Below are 16,237 nucleotides of genomic sequence, written 5' to 3'. Positions count from 1 at the left end.
GAGCTCTGGCCTTCCCCATGGCTGAACTCAGTCCTCTTACAGTTCTCTGACCCCACCCGACAGGAATAGAAACAAGCAGAATGCAGGAGCAGGAGCTATTCAGAATCAACGTATCTGACTATTTTTTCAGTTTGATTAGTAAATATGAAAAACACCACTATCGTTATACCTTGCAAAATGACGGCCAACAATAATAAAGCCAGCCAGCCGGTGAAAAGCACCACAGACATCTGCGTAATGAACTGAAGATGTGCGACCCAAGCCTCTCACCTTCACCGAGTTATAGAAAGCTTCGAACACACCCACGCTCTTGGCGCTGAGCTGGAGGTTCACGGTCCCTTCCGCCGTCAGGGAGACGCCCTGGTGCTGGATGGGGTCCTTCCCAAATATGACCACCACGCCAGACAGCATTTCCTGGGGAGGTGAGAAAGTCGGTTAATTAGCAGCCTCTTCATTCGCCTTATTTATTAGCAAAAGTCTCCTTCGCAGTCGATTCGCTCAAATTGACTTGATGATGCAGACGTTCATCAAGCATTTACTGCAGACCAGACACCTGGTGGCCAGGGTGGAGAGGGCACGGCCCTGGTGGGGGCCTGGACAGCCACCGATAATTACAGGGCAGCCCAGAACACAGCGATGGGGAGCAGCTGGGGCAGGGGGCGAGGACTGTCATCCCGTTCGTTGGCTTTCGTCATTCTCGGCTGGGAGAATCCCCACAAATGTCAGATTTCAAAAGGGCAAAGAGAAAGGCCTGGGGCAAATGGCAGATTCCTGACCACAGGACACGCGAGCATGGTGACGATCTCTTTGGAAGGAATGCAATGAAATAAAACCCTTTTCTTTGGGTTCTTTCTCAAGAATGCTGACTAAAATGACCACATTTTCAAGTGCATGAGTAATTGAACAAGACTGTGAGCCTGGTGCCCTCTCTGCTCAGGAGGCCTGCTGGAGAGCTAAGGTCATCAACACACCCAGGGGGTCCTTCCCGCCCTGTCCTGGTTCACTCTGGCAAACAGTCAAGCCTCCAGCTCACGGAGCATTCAAGAAAGACTTCACGACAGATCATCTATTCACTTATCTGAAGATAATTACTGAGTAAGAGAATATGGACATTAACTACATTCTTAGATGACAGTTTCTTCCTGTCGCCATAGAACTTGATAGTCTCAATTTGTTACGGGGTGGGGGGTGGAGGGGAGTTCAGAGGAACAGGAAGTCGAGGAGATTAAATAGCACCAACCTAAATAGCACCAACCGGAGGGGAAAGAGAATCCACAATAAATACGAAACAGTGGGTTTCTGAAATGACCAGCAGAAATGGGGCAGGACTGCCGTCGAATGGTAATACGATGGCAGAAAGCGGACAACACAACCAAAGAAAAGAAAAACAGCAAAATTTTAACATGGCCTGCAGATCGAAGCATTGAAAAAATCTCTTAGTGCTGTTTAAATCTGTTTACCTGTTATTTCCTCTAGTCATCTAGTGAAAAAACTTTCACCAGGTTCTCCCCTGACATGGAATTTGGGGAGCAGGGACTATTTTATGCCCCTTAAATATGTTCTTTTGATTTTGTTTCCCGCTCCCCATTCCAAAGCTCTGAAGTCTAAATTAAAACAAACACTAACTTCTCCTTTTTAAGCAGTTCAAGGAACAGAACTTTTTGTTAACACAAAAAGCTCATAAGCGATTTTAAATGATAATTCTTCTGAATTAATTTCGCTTTTAAATTTAATTAAAATTAATTCTATTAATTTTTGTATAACCCAAATGAAATATCTCATTTTTAAAAATTTAAATCCACTAGTATATTTTTAAAAATATACTTGACTAGTATGTCCCAGAAATAAAATAAGATAAAATTATTTCATGAATTTTATCAATTAAACAACACAATAGCACTAGAGGATAGTTCTGCTTCTTCTTAATCATGACACTGCCAGTTAACCTCGTGGGACCAGGATCCAGGTTGACCACTAATTGGCATATTATAATCATGACATCAAAAGAACCTTCTCTTTCCTTAATCGCTATTGTGTAAGAAGGAAAAAGCACCTTGGAAGTGAAGTACCTTGAAAGTAAGCAGAGTAAATATTTTATGACCCAAGGGACTCTTTTGTCACTCTCTGATTTTAATTAAGAAAGAATATAGTAGAGAGAATACAAAATAAAATATTTGTAGACCAATTAGACATTCTACCAATATGCAGGTCTATTTGATTCCTACCAACAAAGAGAGGATATAGAATTAGTCCAAGTGTAGCCCAAGAATTTTCGAAATAAAAGACATTTCAACATGAGCCATGGTAATGAGAAAACTATCTTTTTTTTCTTTTTCTTTATTGAGATTTAACTGACATATAACATTGTAGTTTTGGGTATACCAGACAATTCTTGATTAATCCTGCAAATGAGGAAAGAATGAACTTGAGTAATTAAAAATTAAGGAACACCCCAGACTTCACAGAGAGGCCCCTGTGCCCCGCAGACTTTTATCTAGAACTGCCCACAAGGAGAAAACAAAGTTACGGCTCTGCATCGTGCCAGTGCCTCACCCAATGTAAGAGGGGGCCATGACTTCAGAGAGGCCACTCACAGACTTAAGGATGGCAATGAACCCCAGAAACAATGCACAAAACCATGTGCACGTGTGCTCTCTTTTAGGGAGAAGAGCCAGAGCGTTGGTCTTCTCATCAAGGAAGCCCTTCACCAGAGAAAAAAGACGCAGGTGAGAGACAGGTGCAGGCCCCACACGTGTGTGCATGCGAAGATGCGAGATGACAATCCCGGTGCTTTAGACTGCTCATCTTGCCCCTTAACAGGGGCTGCACCTGTGCTATTGGTCCGTGGGCCAGCACAGACGCTTCGGTTCTCACCAGCACTATGAATGAAATCTTATCCCTCTGCAAGGTGATGTGTTCGAGGGTACCCCCCTCCCCGACACACACACAACCTACAGCAAATCAGCTCCGGTCTCTGCCCTGGAGGAGCCGAGTCTAGAGACAGGCCTCAAGCAGCCATCTTCAATGACAAACCAAATGATCAGGCTGGGAACAAGGTGTTCAGAGGCTACTGGTCATACCTGGTCTTCACAGCCATGCTGAAGTGGATAAACCACTACCATGTTTATCCAAAGGCTGGTATAAGAGAGGACATTTTCTGTCTTCTCTAAATGTAAACGGCCACTACAAAAGTACACTTTTTTTCTTTCTTGTTCTTTGGAATTAAATATCGAACCCACGATTAGGGCTCTGGGTTTGAATATGGAGATGTCAAGTAAGCATTCCCCTCTGGATTCCTGAAAATCAACCAGATGAACCAGAAAGAAAACCATGAACTCCATTCTCAGTGAAGCAAGGAGACAGTTACATGCCATGAAGTACGTGGAAGAGCCGCTGAAGAGTGAAGGCTGGACAGGACGGGGCAGTGGACGACGGGGAAGGGGCGGGCACGGAGTCAAAAGCCGAAACGAGGCCCCAAGGCTGTGGAAATATGCTCCTGGAACGTGAGGGCATGGGGGGAGGAACTGGTTAGGTTCTAAGGAGCATAGGAGGCCCAATGAGAAATCCTGCAAATGAGCCCCACGCAGGAAGCAGGAAGCAGGAAGCAGGAAGCAGGAAGCTGTCGTCTGTCTCCGCAGCAGAGGGAGGTACTGAGGCCCCCTGCGCTGTGAAAACCTCCCCAGGGGCTTATCTCACAAGTGGGCGAAAAGTAAAGTCTAAAGAAACAATGCATAAAACCTCAGCAGACCTGGTCTAGGAATAAATTCATCTCCTACAAGAAGGTGACATGAAAAGAACCAGCGGAGCAGCACAGGACAGATAATGTGAGTAAAGATGAGAGCGGCTGGAGAGAAATCCAAGTGGCTGATGATGAGCACACAGACGGATCATGTTGCTCCTCTACTAAAGGACCCTACCGAGGCCCCCACCTCACTCAGGGTGAAGACCAGAGTCCTCCCAAAGGGGCATCTGCCCCTCCTCCTGACCCGTGAGACCTCGTCTCCTAACTCTCCCCTCGTGACTCCTCCGAGCCCTCACTGGCCCCTTGCTCTCCCTTGAACCTGCCCGCACACTCCAGCCTCAGGGCGTCTGCACATGCTCTTCCCCACACCTGGGTGCTTTTGCTCTGGATACCCACGTGGCTTGTGACAAAGATTCTCTCTTTGGCCAAACTCTACTCAGCCTCCCTTGCGCTCTTTTTCAAATAGGCCTCAACTTTTAGATTTCCAACTTTAGCAAGAATGCTGCTAAGTCAGTTTAGCCGCTCTTTTTCAAATAGGCCTCAACTTTTAGATTTCCATGTTCCTCTCTACTCTGTCCAACTTTAGCAAAAATGCTGCTAAGTCAGTTTAGCCATCCTGTGTATCTGATCACCTTTGATCAGGTTCCTCGTCCTATCCTCCACCTTCCCCCAGGTGACATCTGATCATGTGGCCCACCTTCAGCAAAGCCCTTGTTAGGTCGGCTTAGTCAGAATCCCCCCAGCCCCTGATGTCTCCTCTCAGTAATCTCCCATCTGCTGATGCCCACCCTGCTCCTTGGCTATCAACTCCCACCGCCCATGCCAGACTCACAGCTGAGCCTGACTTCTCCCCACGGCAAGACGCCACGCGGTCCCTACACCTTGAACGGTCTGCTTTACTGCCTTCACAGATGTCACGAATAATTTTTTCTTTAACAACTGCTCCCTCACCTCCATTAAGTCATTGCTCAAATGACACCATTTTAGGGAGGCCTTCCCTGACCATCCCTATTCAGAACTGCCCTACCCCTCCCCAGCACTCCCGGACTCTGTTCTGTAGCACCTGTCACCTTCGAAAATACTACGTAAGTGGTTACCTATTTTATTTATTATCTGTCCCCTGGAATGTAAACTACACAGGGCAGAGGTGATCACAATGGCAGGTACCTGATGGGTGTTCACTGAACGAATAAATGGCCATCCACCAGAAAAACAGCTCCACCAAGCCAGTAAAAACTATGAACACGCATTTCACCACGAATTTTTTAAATGCGATGAAGCAATTGCTTCTGTAAAGGATGAATCCAAGAGCTGAGGGATGATGAAATGGTGAGGCAACAGGAAGAGACAGAACTATCAGAAAAGAAATGGAAGGAAAAAAAATAAAACCACCACAGAAAAGGAGGTAGAAATGAAAGGGGCACAAAATACACATGGGACAGATAAGAGAAAATTCAAACAAATTAAATAAAAATTTAAGAATGTAAAAGAATCACCAAAGAGATGATAAATATAAGAGATGGTGAGGAACATCCATTATATAAATAACGAAGTTCCCAAATAAGGAAACCGAAATGATGAAAAAGAACAAATATTTACTCATCTAATTTAAAAATATTAAAAGGGCAAATGAATCAGGAACGGTCAAGAAACAGGCCCACTCTAGTAAAACCATTCTACTTCAAAAAAGAAAGAATCCTTTATGAGTCAGGCAAAAAAGATCAAGTCACTCATAAGAGAGGAAGAAAATCAGCCTTCTCCACAGCCAGATGCAATTCAAAATGCAAGTACAGCGACACCCATTGCAGCACTCGGGGAAACAGTGATCCTACGATTCTATACCTACCCAGACGGTCAAGTATGAGGAGTTTTAAATGTGCAAAAACAAACAAACCAAACCCAAGGAACACAGCACGAAAATCCTTCTTGAGGAACTTGCTAGATGGGGAACTGGAACTACCCACGGGATGGCTAGGACTATGTCAAAAGAACACTGAGTCCATTTCGCTGTATGAGTAAGAATAAGTGATACTTGATGCTCAGGGTGAGAGGACAGAATGTAAAAGACAAGTCCTGACGGGGCAGGAATTGTTTAAATAACACTAGCTGAGAGTAAGGGAGCATAAATGTAGGTGGTAGTGTGTAACGGAGTGTAAGGTGTGTGGTAGTGTAATGTAATGTCCCTATTTTTTGACAGCTGGAATTTAAAAGTGTATCATTAAAGCTATGCTTTCCAATTTGATAGCCACAAGCCATATGTGGCTTAAATTTATATTAATATTAAATAAAATTTCAAGTTTAGGTCTTCAGTAACACTACGTACACTACAAGTGTTTGAAAGCCACATTAGGGCTGGTGGCTGTCCTAACGGACAGGGCAGATAAAATAGCACATTCACATCATCACAGACTGTTCTATTGGACAGTGCTGATTCCAAGTTACAAATCGAAGAACATAGTACAACAAAGTGAACACAGGTGAACAGCATAAAGGTAATATTTGTAAATAACTAAAATCCAATTGGTGGGAGATAAGAAAGGGAGCTGGAGAGAAGAGGAAATACACTAATTACATCATTGTTTATCGTAGGGAATCAAATAAGGTCTAAGAAGGGAATTGTTTATAGTAGGGAGTCAATAAATAAGGTCTAAGAAGATTTAAGGCATAATAAAAAAACTGTAAGAGTAACAACTGTAACAAATAAAAGGCCAAATTATTAGAAAATTATACAAACAATATAAAGCAAACAAGATGGTAAAGAGAGAGATGTTTTAGAAGTTACTCAAAAAACAATCTCCCCAAATGACAACGAAGTGGCGATGACAGAATTAATGCAAAATGTGTGTCATATTCATAAACAGGCGAAACCGATGTCTATTAAAAAACAGATATTCAGATCACATCTCAAAGCAAAACCCAATTTTATGCTGTACAACAGAGAAGCACGTAAAAACTTTGGCGGAGACAGGGTGAATTTGAAAAGGCTGAAGAAAGGATACGCAAAAGCAAAGAAAGAAACCATGGGCTGAAATTTTAGTATCGGACAAGCCTGAATTCAGAGAACGAGGGACTGAACAAGACAGCAGAAAGCAGGGCAGAATTCTAAAGGGTGCAGCTCACGGTGAAGACAGGTCGTAGTGGTACTATCTGCGGATAAAAAAACAACGTAGCGGCAGCACTCAGAAAGCAAAACTACAGGGGCGTGAGGAGGAAGGGAGTAAACACATTCGCTGCGGGGCCGTTAACTTACCCCCCTTCGATCATGACAGAAAAAGGGGACGAACAGCAGAGAGGATGCAGAAGACCTAAGTTACAAATCCGACTGGCACATGTGAAACTCTACACCCTGAAAATTGACCACATTAGCCCACACATAAATCCAACAGTTCCTTCTTTGGGGGGGTGGGGGGGCCCAAAGCAAAGTATTAATTTAATCAAGGGGGAAAAGAGGGATGCAAACACTAAGAACCAAAATAAGAAATAAGAGAGAAATATCAGTGACATAGAGGTAATTAAAAAACAATTAGAGAACACATTGTTCAACTGCATATAAATAAATCTGAAAAGCTGATAAAGTGAATTGTTTTTCTAGGAAAATATAATTCACCCAAACTAACTCCAAAAGAGACATGACACCTAAGCAAATCAACCACCATAAAAAAGAGAAAATTATAATAAGTCCCTCCATAAAGCACCAGGCCCAGAGTTTCACGAGTCATTCCCAAATGTGTAAAGAACAGAAAATTCCAGTATTAAACCATTCCAAAACACAGAAAAGGAACTTCTTTTTAAATAATAAAGCAAATATAACAATGACACCAAAGACAAAATCTACACACACATAAAACTAGATTTTTCTCACTTATAAATACCGATGCAAAGGTCCTAAATCAAATATCAGCAAATACAATCCAGTAGCTACTTAGGAGAATATTATTCCATAACTATGTGAAATTTAGTCCAGGAATGTAAGGACAGTTCAATTACTGAGGGAAATTAATACAATTTACTATATTCTCTCTTCAAAGAAAATTCATACAAGCATCTCCATGATGCTGAAGTCACTTGCTAAAATTAAATATTCACTCTTGATAAAATTCTTAGTGAAAGAAGAACAGAAGGATATATCCTTAACATGACAACACATATCTACCTTAATCAAAAGCCAGCATCAAACTTCATGGGAAATGAGACAGGGTGCATTTAAGTCAGAATAAAACAAGGATGACCACTAGCACCTCTGTTAATGTCCTAGAAATACCAGTTAATGCAATGAAACTAAAGGCAGAAATAAGTACGGAAATTGAAAAGAAGGAGGTAAAATAATCATTATGTGCGTATTACATGATTGTATATCTGAAAAAAACCCAAAAGAATTCACTGAAAAACTATCCATATAAACAGAATTTCAGGAAGGAAGATAACTGGGTACAAAATTAATATACAAAAATCAACAAGGCACTGATGTTCAAAATAGCAATAAGAGGCACTGGAAGAAATGACTACTTTTAAAAGCAACAAAAAAGTTACAATATCATAGATCGATTTAACAGGATATGTCTAAAACTCTGATATGACAAAAACTTAAAACATGGCAGAAGGGCACAAAAGAAAACGTGAACAAAGCCAAACTATGTTTTTGAACAGGAGGGTGTAACACTCAACATTTCCACGGTCCCTAAGTCAGTCGATAAAGGCAACGCAATCCTAAAGAACATAACATTAGAATTGTTTTTTTTTGGGGGGGGGAGGGGGGCTGAAACAGACTAGACAAGCTGATTATAGGGTTCATAAAGAATAATAAATTTTGAAAAAATAAACAAGGGAGACTAGCCCTACGAGATATTAAAATACCACAATAATTTACAAAGTGGTACAGGACATGTGCAGACTGAAAGGTCAACAGAAGAGAATGAAAAGCCCAGAAATAGACCAAGTAGTATGGGAAATTAACAGATGATAAAGGTAGCATTTTAAAACCAAAGGGAAAAGGAAGAATATTTATTTAATCAATGATACTGGGAAAACTGGCCAAAGAACTGGGAAAAAAAAAAAAAAAAAAGATGAAGTTGGGTCCATTCTGCAAACCTCTGCACACAAAAAGTTCTCAACGCACCAAAAGGTAAAAACTGAAATAACAAAGGTTTAGAAGAAAGCACAGAGAGTGATTTTTATCACATCAAAGTGGGGGGAAAGGCCTTTCTATGAGTGAGTCAAAACTCTGAATAAATATGACTACAAATGTGACCAAAAATAGTTTCATGAAAGTGATTTTGAGCAATATCAACTAAGGAACTATCCGTAACTTAAAAAAAAAAAAAAGAAAGAAAATCATAAACAACCCAATGAAATATGTAAAGAACAGGTAAATGATAAGGATGTAGTTCACAGAATCAAGAAAACGCAAATTGCTCCTAACCTCATGAAAATATACTCATTCTCAATAACATGAGAAATGCTCATTACAACTAACTTAAATGCCATTTTCCACCTATCAGATTAGCAGGTATGAAAAAAATTGATCACATTATGCAGGGGGTGGACAGGGCAACAAGCACTCTCATACATTGCGGGGGGAGGGTGGACATCTATAATATCATAACCTTGTAAGGGGAGTTTGGCAATACAAAAAACATTTTACAAACACATGGGCCCAGCAAATCCACTTCTAGGAATTTCTCTCAGATACGTATAGACATGTAAAATGACTTAAGAACATAACTGATTGCAACACTGTTGTAATAACAAAAGACTAAACAGCCGAAATTCCAACAATAGACTCGTGGTTTCTCCCTTTAATAGTATTGTGGAAATCACTCACATTAGTGTACATATGTATTCTTTTTTTTTAATTCTACATATCATACCATTTGTGCAAAAAGGGGAGAAAAAGAACATTTGTACATATTTACATGTATAAGGATAAAATATTTTTGATAGGAATCACAAGAAATTGAGAGCTTTGGGTTGCCCAACAGAAGAGGACTTGCAAGGTAGCGGGGGGTAGATGCATCCATCTTGAAACTCACAAATTTTGAATCATGTGAATTAATTAACAGAGTAAATCAACTTTTAAATTAGATCAATCTCAGAATGAGTGGCCTCCAGATCTGAATATACAAAATTCTAAGCCCTTGAATTTTTATAACCTAAGGGCATTGTGGTCTTCCTCTGGGAAAGATGTCAAGATCGTCACATTTCTCTGCATTAGCTCTTGCTTTGGACTTGAACACAGTCCAGAGAAGTGACAGCCTTTTAGTTAACGCCTCAGCCATTCTCTCTCCAATATCTTTTGCTTTCTGATGGTCCCAGCAGCAGGATGAGCTGTGACACCCATCACTGTCCCCAGGAGTCCTCTGTGTATCTGAACAAGTCTCCTTCTGTCCTGACATTTCAGTAACACTTACAACCACCTGGGAGTCTCACACCACATTTGGTTGGAGATCTTGTACACACCAAGAGTGCACTGCCCTGAATTTACCGACAGGGACTCAGATGCACTAAGTAGTTAACTAACATTTTAAAAAAATCACAAGGCAAGTCACCAAGCTAGGCAGAAAAACACAAGTTAGACAATCAACTGCCTGTTGAAACACTCTCGTCTCTCTAGTGGCACTTAGAGACCCATTCGGTTGGAAAATGAAAATCAGACACGTTAAAGAGATTGTGACTTGTTAGGTATCCCCCATCTCCACTATTCTTTATAACAATTTTTCTCCATCTTGTTTAAAAAATACAAGATCACCCGATATTTCTCCATGTAGTAAATAATGGCAAACATTATGTGGCGTTGACTACAGTTCTAGAAAGGAGAATTTTGAAGAGAATGCATCATTAAAACTGAGGCAATGCTACCTAGCAATTCCATTTCTAGATTTTACTAAGTGAAATGAAAGATTATATTCTCACGAAAATCTGCTCACCAATGTTTCTAGTAGCTTTGCTCAAAATCACCCAAATGTCCTTCAGAGGCTGAATGAACCATGGCCCATCCATTCAAGACGATTCTAGAAGACGACATCCAAAGACGACTCAGCAAAAAAAAAAAAAGACTGACCTACTCTTATGCACTACAGCTCGAATGACTCTCAAAGGCATAGTGCTAAGTGATAGGGCCAGATTCAAAAGCCTGCGGATTGCATCATCGTATTTATGCCATTTATACGACACTCTGGAAAAGGCCAACTATTGGGATGGAAACGAGATCCGTGTTTGCCAGGACTGGGGGCATTGACAACAAAGGGCACGAGGAAATCTGGGGGGTGACACAGCTGTTCCATACCTTGACTGTGATGGAGGTCACAGTCGCACTCTATGCTGAAAAGAGTGATCTACTGCATGCGACGCACGTCAGTTAAAAAAACGCAGAGACAATCAGTGCAGTAGTAACACTGAAACACAGCAGGTTCCTGCTTAGTATGAGCAGCGGTGTAAACGCCAAGTCAAACGTGCTGACGAAAACCACGATCATTGTCCGATGGAGATACCTCTGAAATCCCTAGTTCTGAAACCTTCTTGAGGGTCTGGAAAAGAAACCTGGGTCACTAAGCAAGCTGGGAAGAGAGGCAAAATGAGATTGCCAACGCTAGTCACAAAAAGTAAAAATAAAAGCCAGTAGAGCTGGCCCTCGAACAAGGCAGGTTTGAGCTACACGGGTTCAGGGGTTCAAGTTCATGCAGGTTTTTCAGGAAATGCACAGAGGCGTCCACGCCCCTGGCTGGGAAGCCCCAGACCCCGTGTACTACAGTGTGCGTTCTACATCAGGGTCCTGAGCAACCCCCGTTTGCTGTCTGCTGGGGGTCCTGGTACCAATCCCTCGAGGATACTGAGGGATGGCTGTAGTTAGGTTTTGGGGAGTCCCAAGTTCTATGTGGAATTTCGACTGCCCCCAGCCCCTGCCCTGTTCGTGGGTCGACTGTAGGTGCGGGAGAGTTGAGTCCTGGCGAGCCGTGTTGTTTCAGGGTTAAGAGAGCAGAGTTATGGGTTCATGTCAATGACTGGATTTCAGATTTCAGCATCATTAAAACTCACGGAACGTCTAGAATGTGGACACTGCTTTGGAACTACCGGCGTAAGTGACAGTCAGGACTCCAGCCTAGAAACAAGTGTTAGTGGCTCCGATCACAGAGTCTGGCCTAACTACATGCCAAAGTCATGACTGTGGAGCACAGGGAGTCAGCCAAAGAACGTGACCGAATGGCCACCAAACCGAAATCCTGGTCGGGGTGAACAGGTATAAACGGGAACAACAGTGCTGCACCTCCATCCAGGGCGTGGCCAGGCGCAGGCGAACCCCAGGGCTGGCGGTGACAGCCGAGGCCAGCAGCGCACACAGCCGCTCACGGGAGCGCAGGGGCGGTTCTTCTGCCTCGGGCTAGTCCGGTGGCCCAGGGCTCACTGGCCATGGCCACTAAGAACCCACTGTGGGAGCTGGGGCTGCCAACTGACATCCTGCAGCGTGCTTATGGGGCCATGGGGGAGGGGCAGAGGAGTCTCGGCTCCCACTGGGACTCCTTCACACCGCCTGAATCTTCTTAGCAAGAAAAATGTAACTTACAAAACTAACACGAGTACTTTTAAAAGGTCCAAAACGTGTGGTTGAATTAACTTTTTTTAAATTATAAAGTTTATTTTTTTTACTTATTATTGAAGGGGAGAACTTCTGCCCTCCTACCCCTTACTTTTCCTTCGATGGCACTTCTGTTTCCTTCCCAAAGATGATGATTTGGGATTTAGAGTAATGGCCTTAAATGATCTTTTCTAATAAAACACAGGAAGGGCCGGTTTTGGTTACCATCAAGCCTGGTGTGTGACAGTAAAACCGTAAGCAGAAGTTAAGAACCTCACCATGGGGGCGGGGTGGGGAGGACGCTGAACCCGGCCGTCATCGGGAAGCACGTGCACCCACGCTGCACACCACAACCTGCCTGGCACTAGCTGGCCAGCGGGGGTGACCTTCAGTTTCTCGGAGGCAAGTTCTTTGCGAGCATCTGCGATCCAGAGCCAGAATGGCTTAACCAGGCACAGTTTCCTGTCAAGAGCCAGAGGTGACAATCTCATTGCCCTCCCGAGTTTCAACATCAGGAGGGAGAACCGCACTAAAGGTGGCCCAACCCCACCAGTTTCTGTGGCACCTGCTGGCCCAGGAACCCCAGGTGGGCAGTCTGTCAATTTGGCAAAAGATCGTCAGTCCTTGGTAACCAAGGATGGTGGGTCTACCGTCTGTGTGGAGTCGGAGGCTACCTTTTTTGGTTTAAATACTCCAGTAAATAAATCCAAAATGTTTTAAGCCTAGTTGCATGCACTGCATCAGGTCAAAAAATTAACAGTCTGTAAGCTTGGTGCAGACAAAATAAAATAGGTTGATAGGAAAAGTTCAACCTGGTGGCTCCACGGATCATTACGTCTGGCAACTGGCACTTTTCACACTGTGAACCGCTGAGTCCTGGCCTGTGCGGACGCCTAGGCAGCCACTTTGGGATCCGAGGAAGAGTCAGGGAGGGCAGGGAGGGAGCCACTTCAAATGGAAATGCTCTGCTTCTACCTGCTTGTAAGACAAACTTTCAGTAACTATTATATTTATACGGATACATTAGAGTTCTATATAAGGTTTTATTTAATAAAAGTTTAATAAAACGGATACATTAGAGTTCTATATAAGGTTTTATTTAATAAAAGTTTCATTGCTTAAATTTTTTTTTGGAAAAATCTTTATTCTGAACAAACAATACTGTTCATTTTCTTGAGCCGTTTGTGAAGAAACACTCACATTCACTTGAGAGAGGAAAGGTGAGATGTATTCTCCATCGCCCTGAGAAAGGCTCCACTTCTCCGTGCCTAAACTGCCTTCTGCCCACAAGTGAGAGGGCAGGCTGCCCCCCGGTTCAGGCAGACCTCGGAGACACCGCGGGTTCGGTCCAGGGCACCGCAGCAAAGCAAGTCACACGAATGTTTTGGATTCCCAGTGCACAGACGTTATGTTTGCACTACTCTATAGCCTTTTAAGTGTGTAATAGCATTATGCCTAAAAAAATGAGGTACATACCTTAATTAAAAATACTTTATTGCTAAAAAATGCTGATCATCATCTGAGCCTTCAGCGAGTCATCATCTTTTTGCTGAGGAAGGGTCTGGCCTCCATGTCGGTGGCTGCTGACTGACCAGGGTGGAGGCTGCTGAAGGTTGGGGGCTGTGGCCATTTCTTGAAATAAGACAACAATGAAGTTTGCCACATCAACTGACTCTTCCTTTCACAAATGATTTTTTCTGTAACACGCGATATTGTTTGAGAGCATTTTATCCACAGTAGAATTTTTCAAAATTGGCACCAGTCCCCTCAAACCCTGCTGCTGCTTTCTCCACTAAGGTTATGCGATATTCTAAATCCTTTGTGATTTCAATAATCGTCACAGAATCTCCACCAGTAGATTCCATTGCTTTCTTTGCTCATCCATAAGAAGCAACTATGAAAGTTTTATCATGAGACAGCAGCAGTTCAGTCCCATCTTCGGGCTCCCCTTCTAATGCTCTGCAGTTACTTCCTCCACCAAAGTTTTAAACCCCTCAAAGTCACCCGTGAGAGTTGGAATCAACTTCTTCCAAACTTCTAAGGCTGACATTTTGACATGTGCTGTCAGCCAGGCTCTGTTGTTCCATTTACAGAGCTCAGGCAGAGGAAATTCAGCATAATTCCTAAGGGCCCTGGGACTTTGGGAGTGGTAAAGTGAGCACTGGCTTCAACTTAAAGTCACGGCTGCTTTAGTTCCTAAGAAGAGAGTCGACCTGTCCTTTGAAGCCAGGCACTGACTTCTCCTCTCTAGCTATGAAGGTCCTAGACGGCATTGTCTGCCAATATAAGGCTGTTTTGTCCATACTGAAAATCTGTGGTTTAGTGCAGCCACCTTCGTTAATTATCTTAGCCGGGTCTTCTGGGTAACTTGCTGCTTCACCTTGCACTTGAATGTTATGGAGACGGCTTCTCTCCTTAAACCTCATGAACCAACCCCAGCCAGCTTCATACTTTTCTTCTGCAGCTTCCTAGCCTGTCTCAGCTTCATAGAAATGAAGAGAGTTAGGGCCCTGCTCTGGATTAGGCTGTGGCTTAAGGGAATGTTGTGGCTGGTTTGCTCTTCTCTCCAGACCACTGAGACCTCCTCCATGTCAGCGGTAAGGCCGTTTCACTTTCTTATCGTTCGTGTGTTCACTGGAGGAGCTCTTTTAATTCCCTTCAAGAACTTTTCTTCACACTTACAACTTGGCTGTTTGGCATAAGAGGCTTAGTTGTGAGCCCGTCTCGGCTTCTGACGCGCCTTCCCCACTGAGCTGAATCATCTCTAACTTCTGATTTGAAGTGAGAGACATGGACCCCTTTCACTTGAACACTTAGAGGCCACTGTGGGGTTATATGGCCCAATTTCGATATTGTCATATCTCGAGGAATCGGGAGGCCTGAGGACAGGGAGAGAGATGGGTGGACAGCCAGCTGGTAGAGCAGGTGGAGCACACACGACGTTGACCCACCAAGTTCACTGTCTCATATGGACACAGTCTGTGGTGCCCCAAAACAATTACATCAAAGTAACATCAAAGTTCCTTGATCACATATTAGCATGACAAATATAATAATAATAATGAAAAAGCCTGAGATATTGCAAGAATTACCAAAACGTGGCAGAGACCTGAAGCGAGCAAATGCTGTTGGAGAAACAGTGCCAAATGACTTGCTCGATGCAGAGCTGCCACAAAACTTTAATTTGTTTAAAAAAAAAAATGCAGTGTCTGCAAAGCGCTATAAAGTGAAGCACAGTAAGATGAAGTACAACTATACAGACAACAACAGACAAGAAGAGGATCGTGAGCTGGGCTCACGCAGGAACCATGACTGGGCCGGAAGCAAGCCACCACCCTGACTGACCTCCCTAAACTATCCATCCAAACAGGGCAAAGTTTATTTCTGAGCTTCGGAACATCGTGCTTTTCCTGTTCGCATAATGTTGTCAGTGGTCGATTTGTTAATGTTCTTCCGAGACAGTTCGGCCTGAGTGTGCTCACGGGGGAGGGGGGCTGCCAGCCCACCCCACCGACGGCTAGGCTGGCGAGTCTGTTCTGTGAACAGAACCTGGACCCGAGAACACTACCCGGGGGTGGGGGTGGAGGCACAGGCTCGCTTAGTAAGGGAACTGCAGACACATGTAACAACTGCCTGATGAAAAAGGCTGGATGAGATGAAGAGGTACTCAGAGCTCGGGGGTTCAAAACTCCCAAGTGCAGCTGGACTGACCGTGGACGCAGATGGAAGGCTGGCTTCTGCTCACGACTCGCGTGGAGCCTGCCGTGCTGAGGGCAGGCAGCAAGGGCGGAAGAGGGGTCTGGAGAGAACGGGGAGCAGAGGTGCAGGAACAGTGATGGGGGGCCCCGGAGAGATCCGCTTAGCCCAAAGGAAAGTGCGGAGTGAGAGGGCGCATGGTTCAGAGGTGCAGGAGGACGGGGCGGGGG

At 43.7% G+C, this 16,237-nt stretch overlaps 1 protein-coding gene across 3 annotated transcripts in view; it reads right to left on the bottom strand.

Annotated features, from left to right (window-relative positions):
- VPS26C (VPS26 endosomal protein sorting factor C) overlaps positions 1 to 16,237 on the bottom strand; it is a 40,592-nt gene that overhangs the window by 16,937 nt on the left and 7,418 nt on the right. For 2 of the 3 annotated variants that reach the window (XM_025050189.1, XM_006916744.3), the window contains exon 2: positions 271 to 414. The exons of the other annotated variant lie outside the window; for it this stretch is intronic. In XM_025050189.1, the coding sequence (XP_024905957.1) occupies positions 271 to 414 (144 nt within the window). The remainder of the gene's footprint in view (positions 1 to 270; positions 415 to 16,237) is intronic. 3 annotated transcript variants of the gene reach the window in all.

Source organism: Pteropus alecto, unplaced genomic scaffold (assembly GCF_000325575.1).
Source record: "Pteropus alecto unplaced genomic scaffold, ASM32557v1 scaffold97, whole genome shotgun sequence".
Lineage (NCBI taxonomy): Eukaryota > Metazoa > Chordata > Mammalia > Chiroptera > Pteropodidae > Pteropus > Pteropus alecto.
This window is presented reverse-complemented; position numbering and strand designations above follow the sequence as displayed.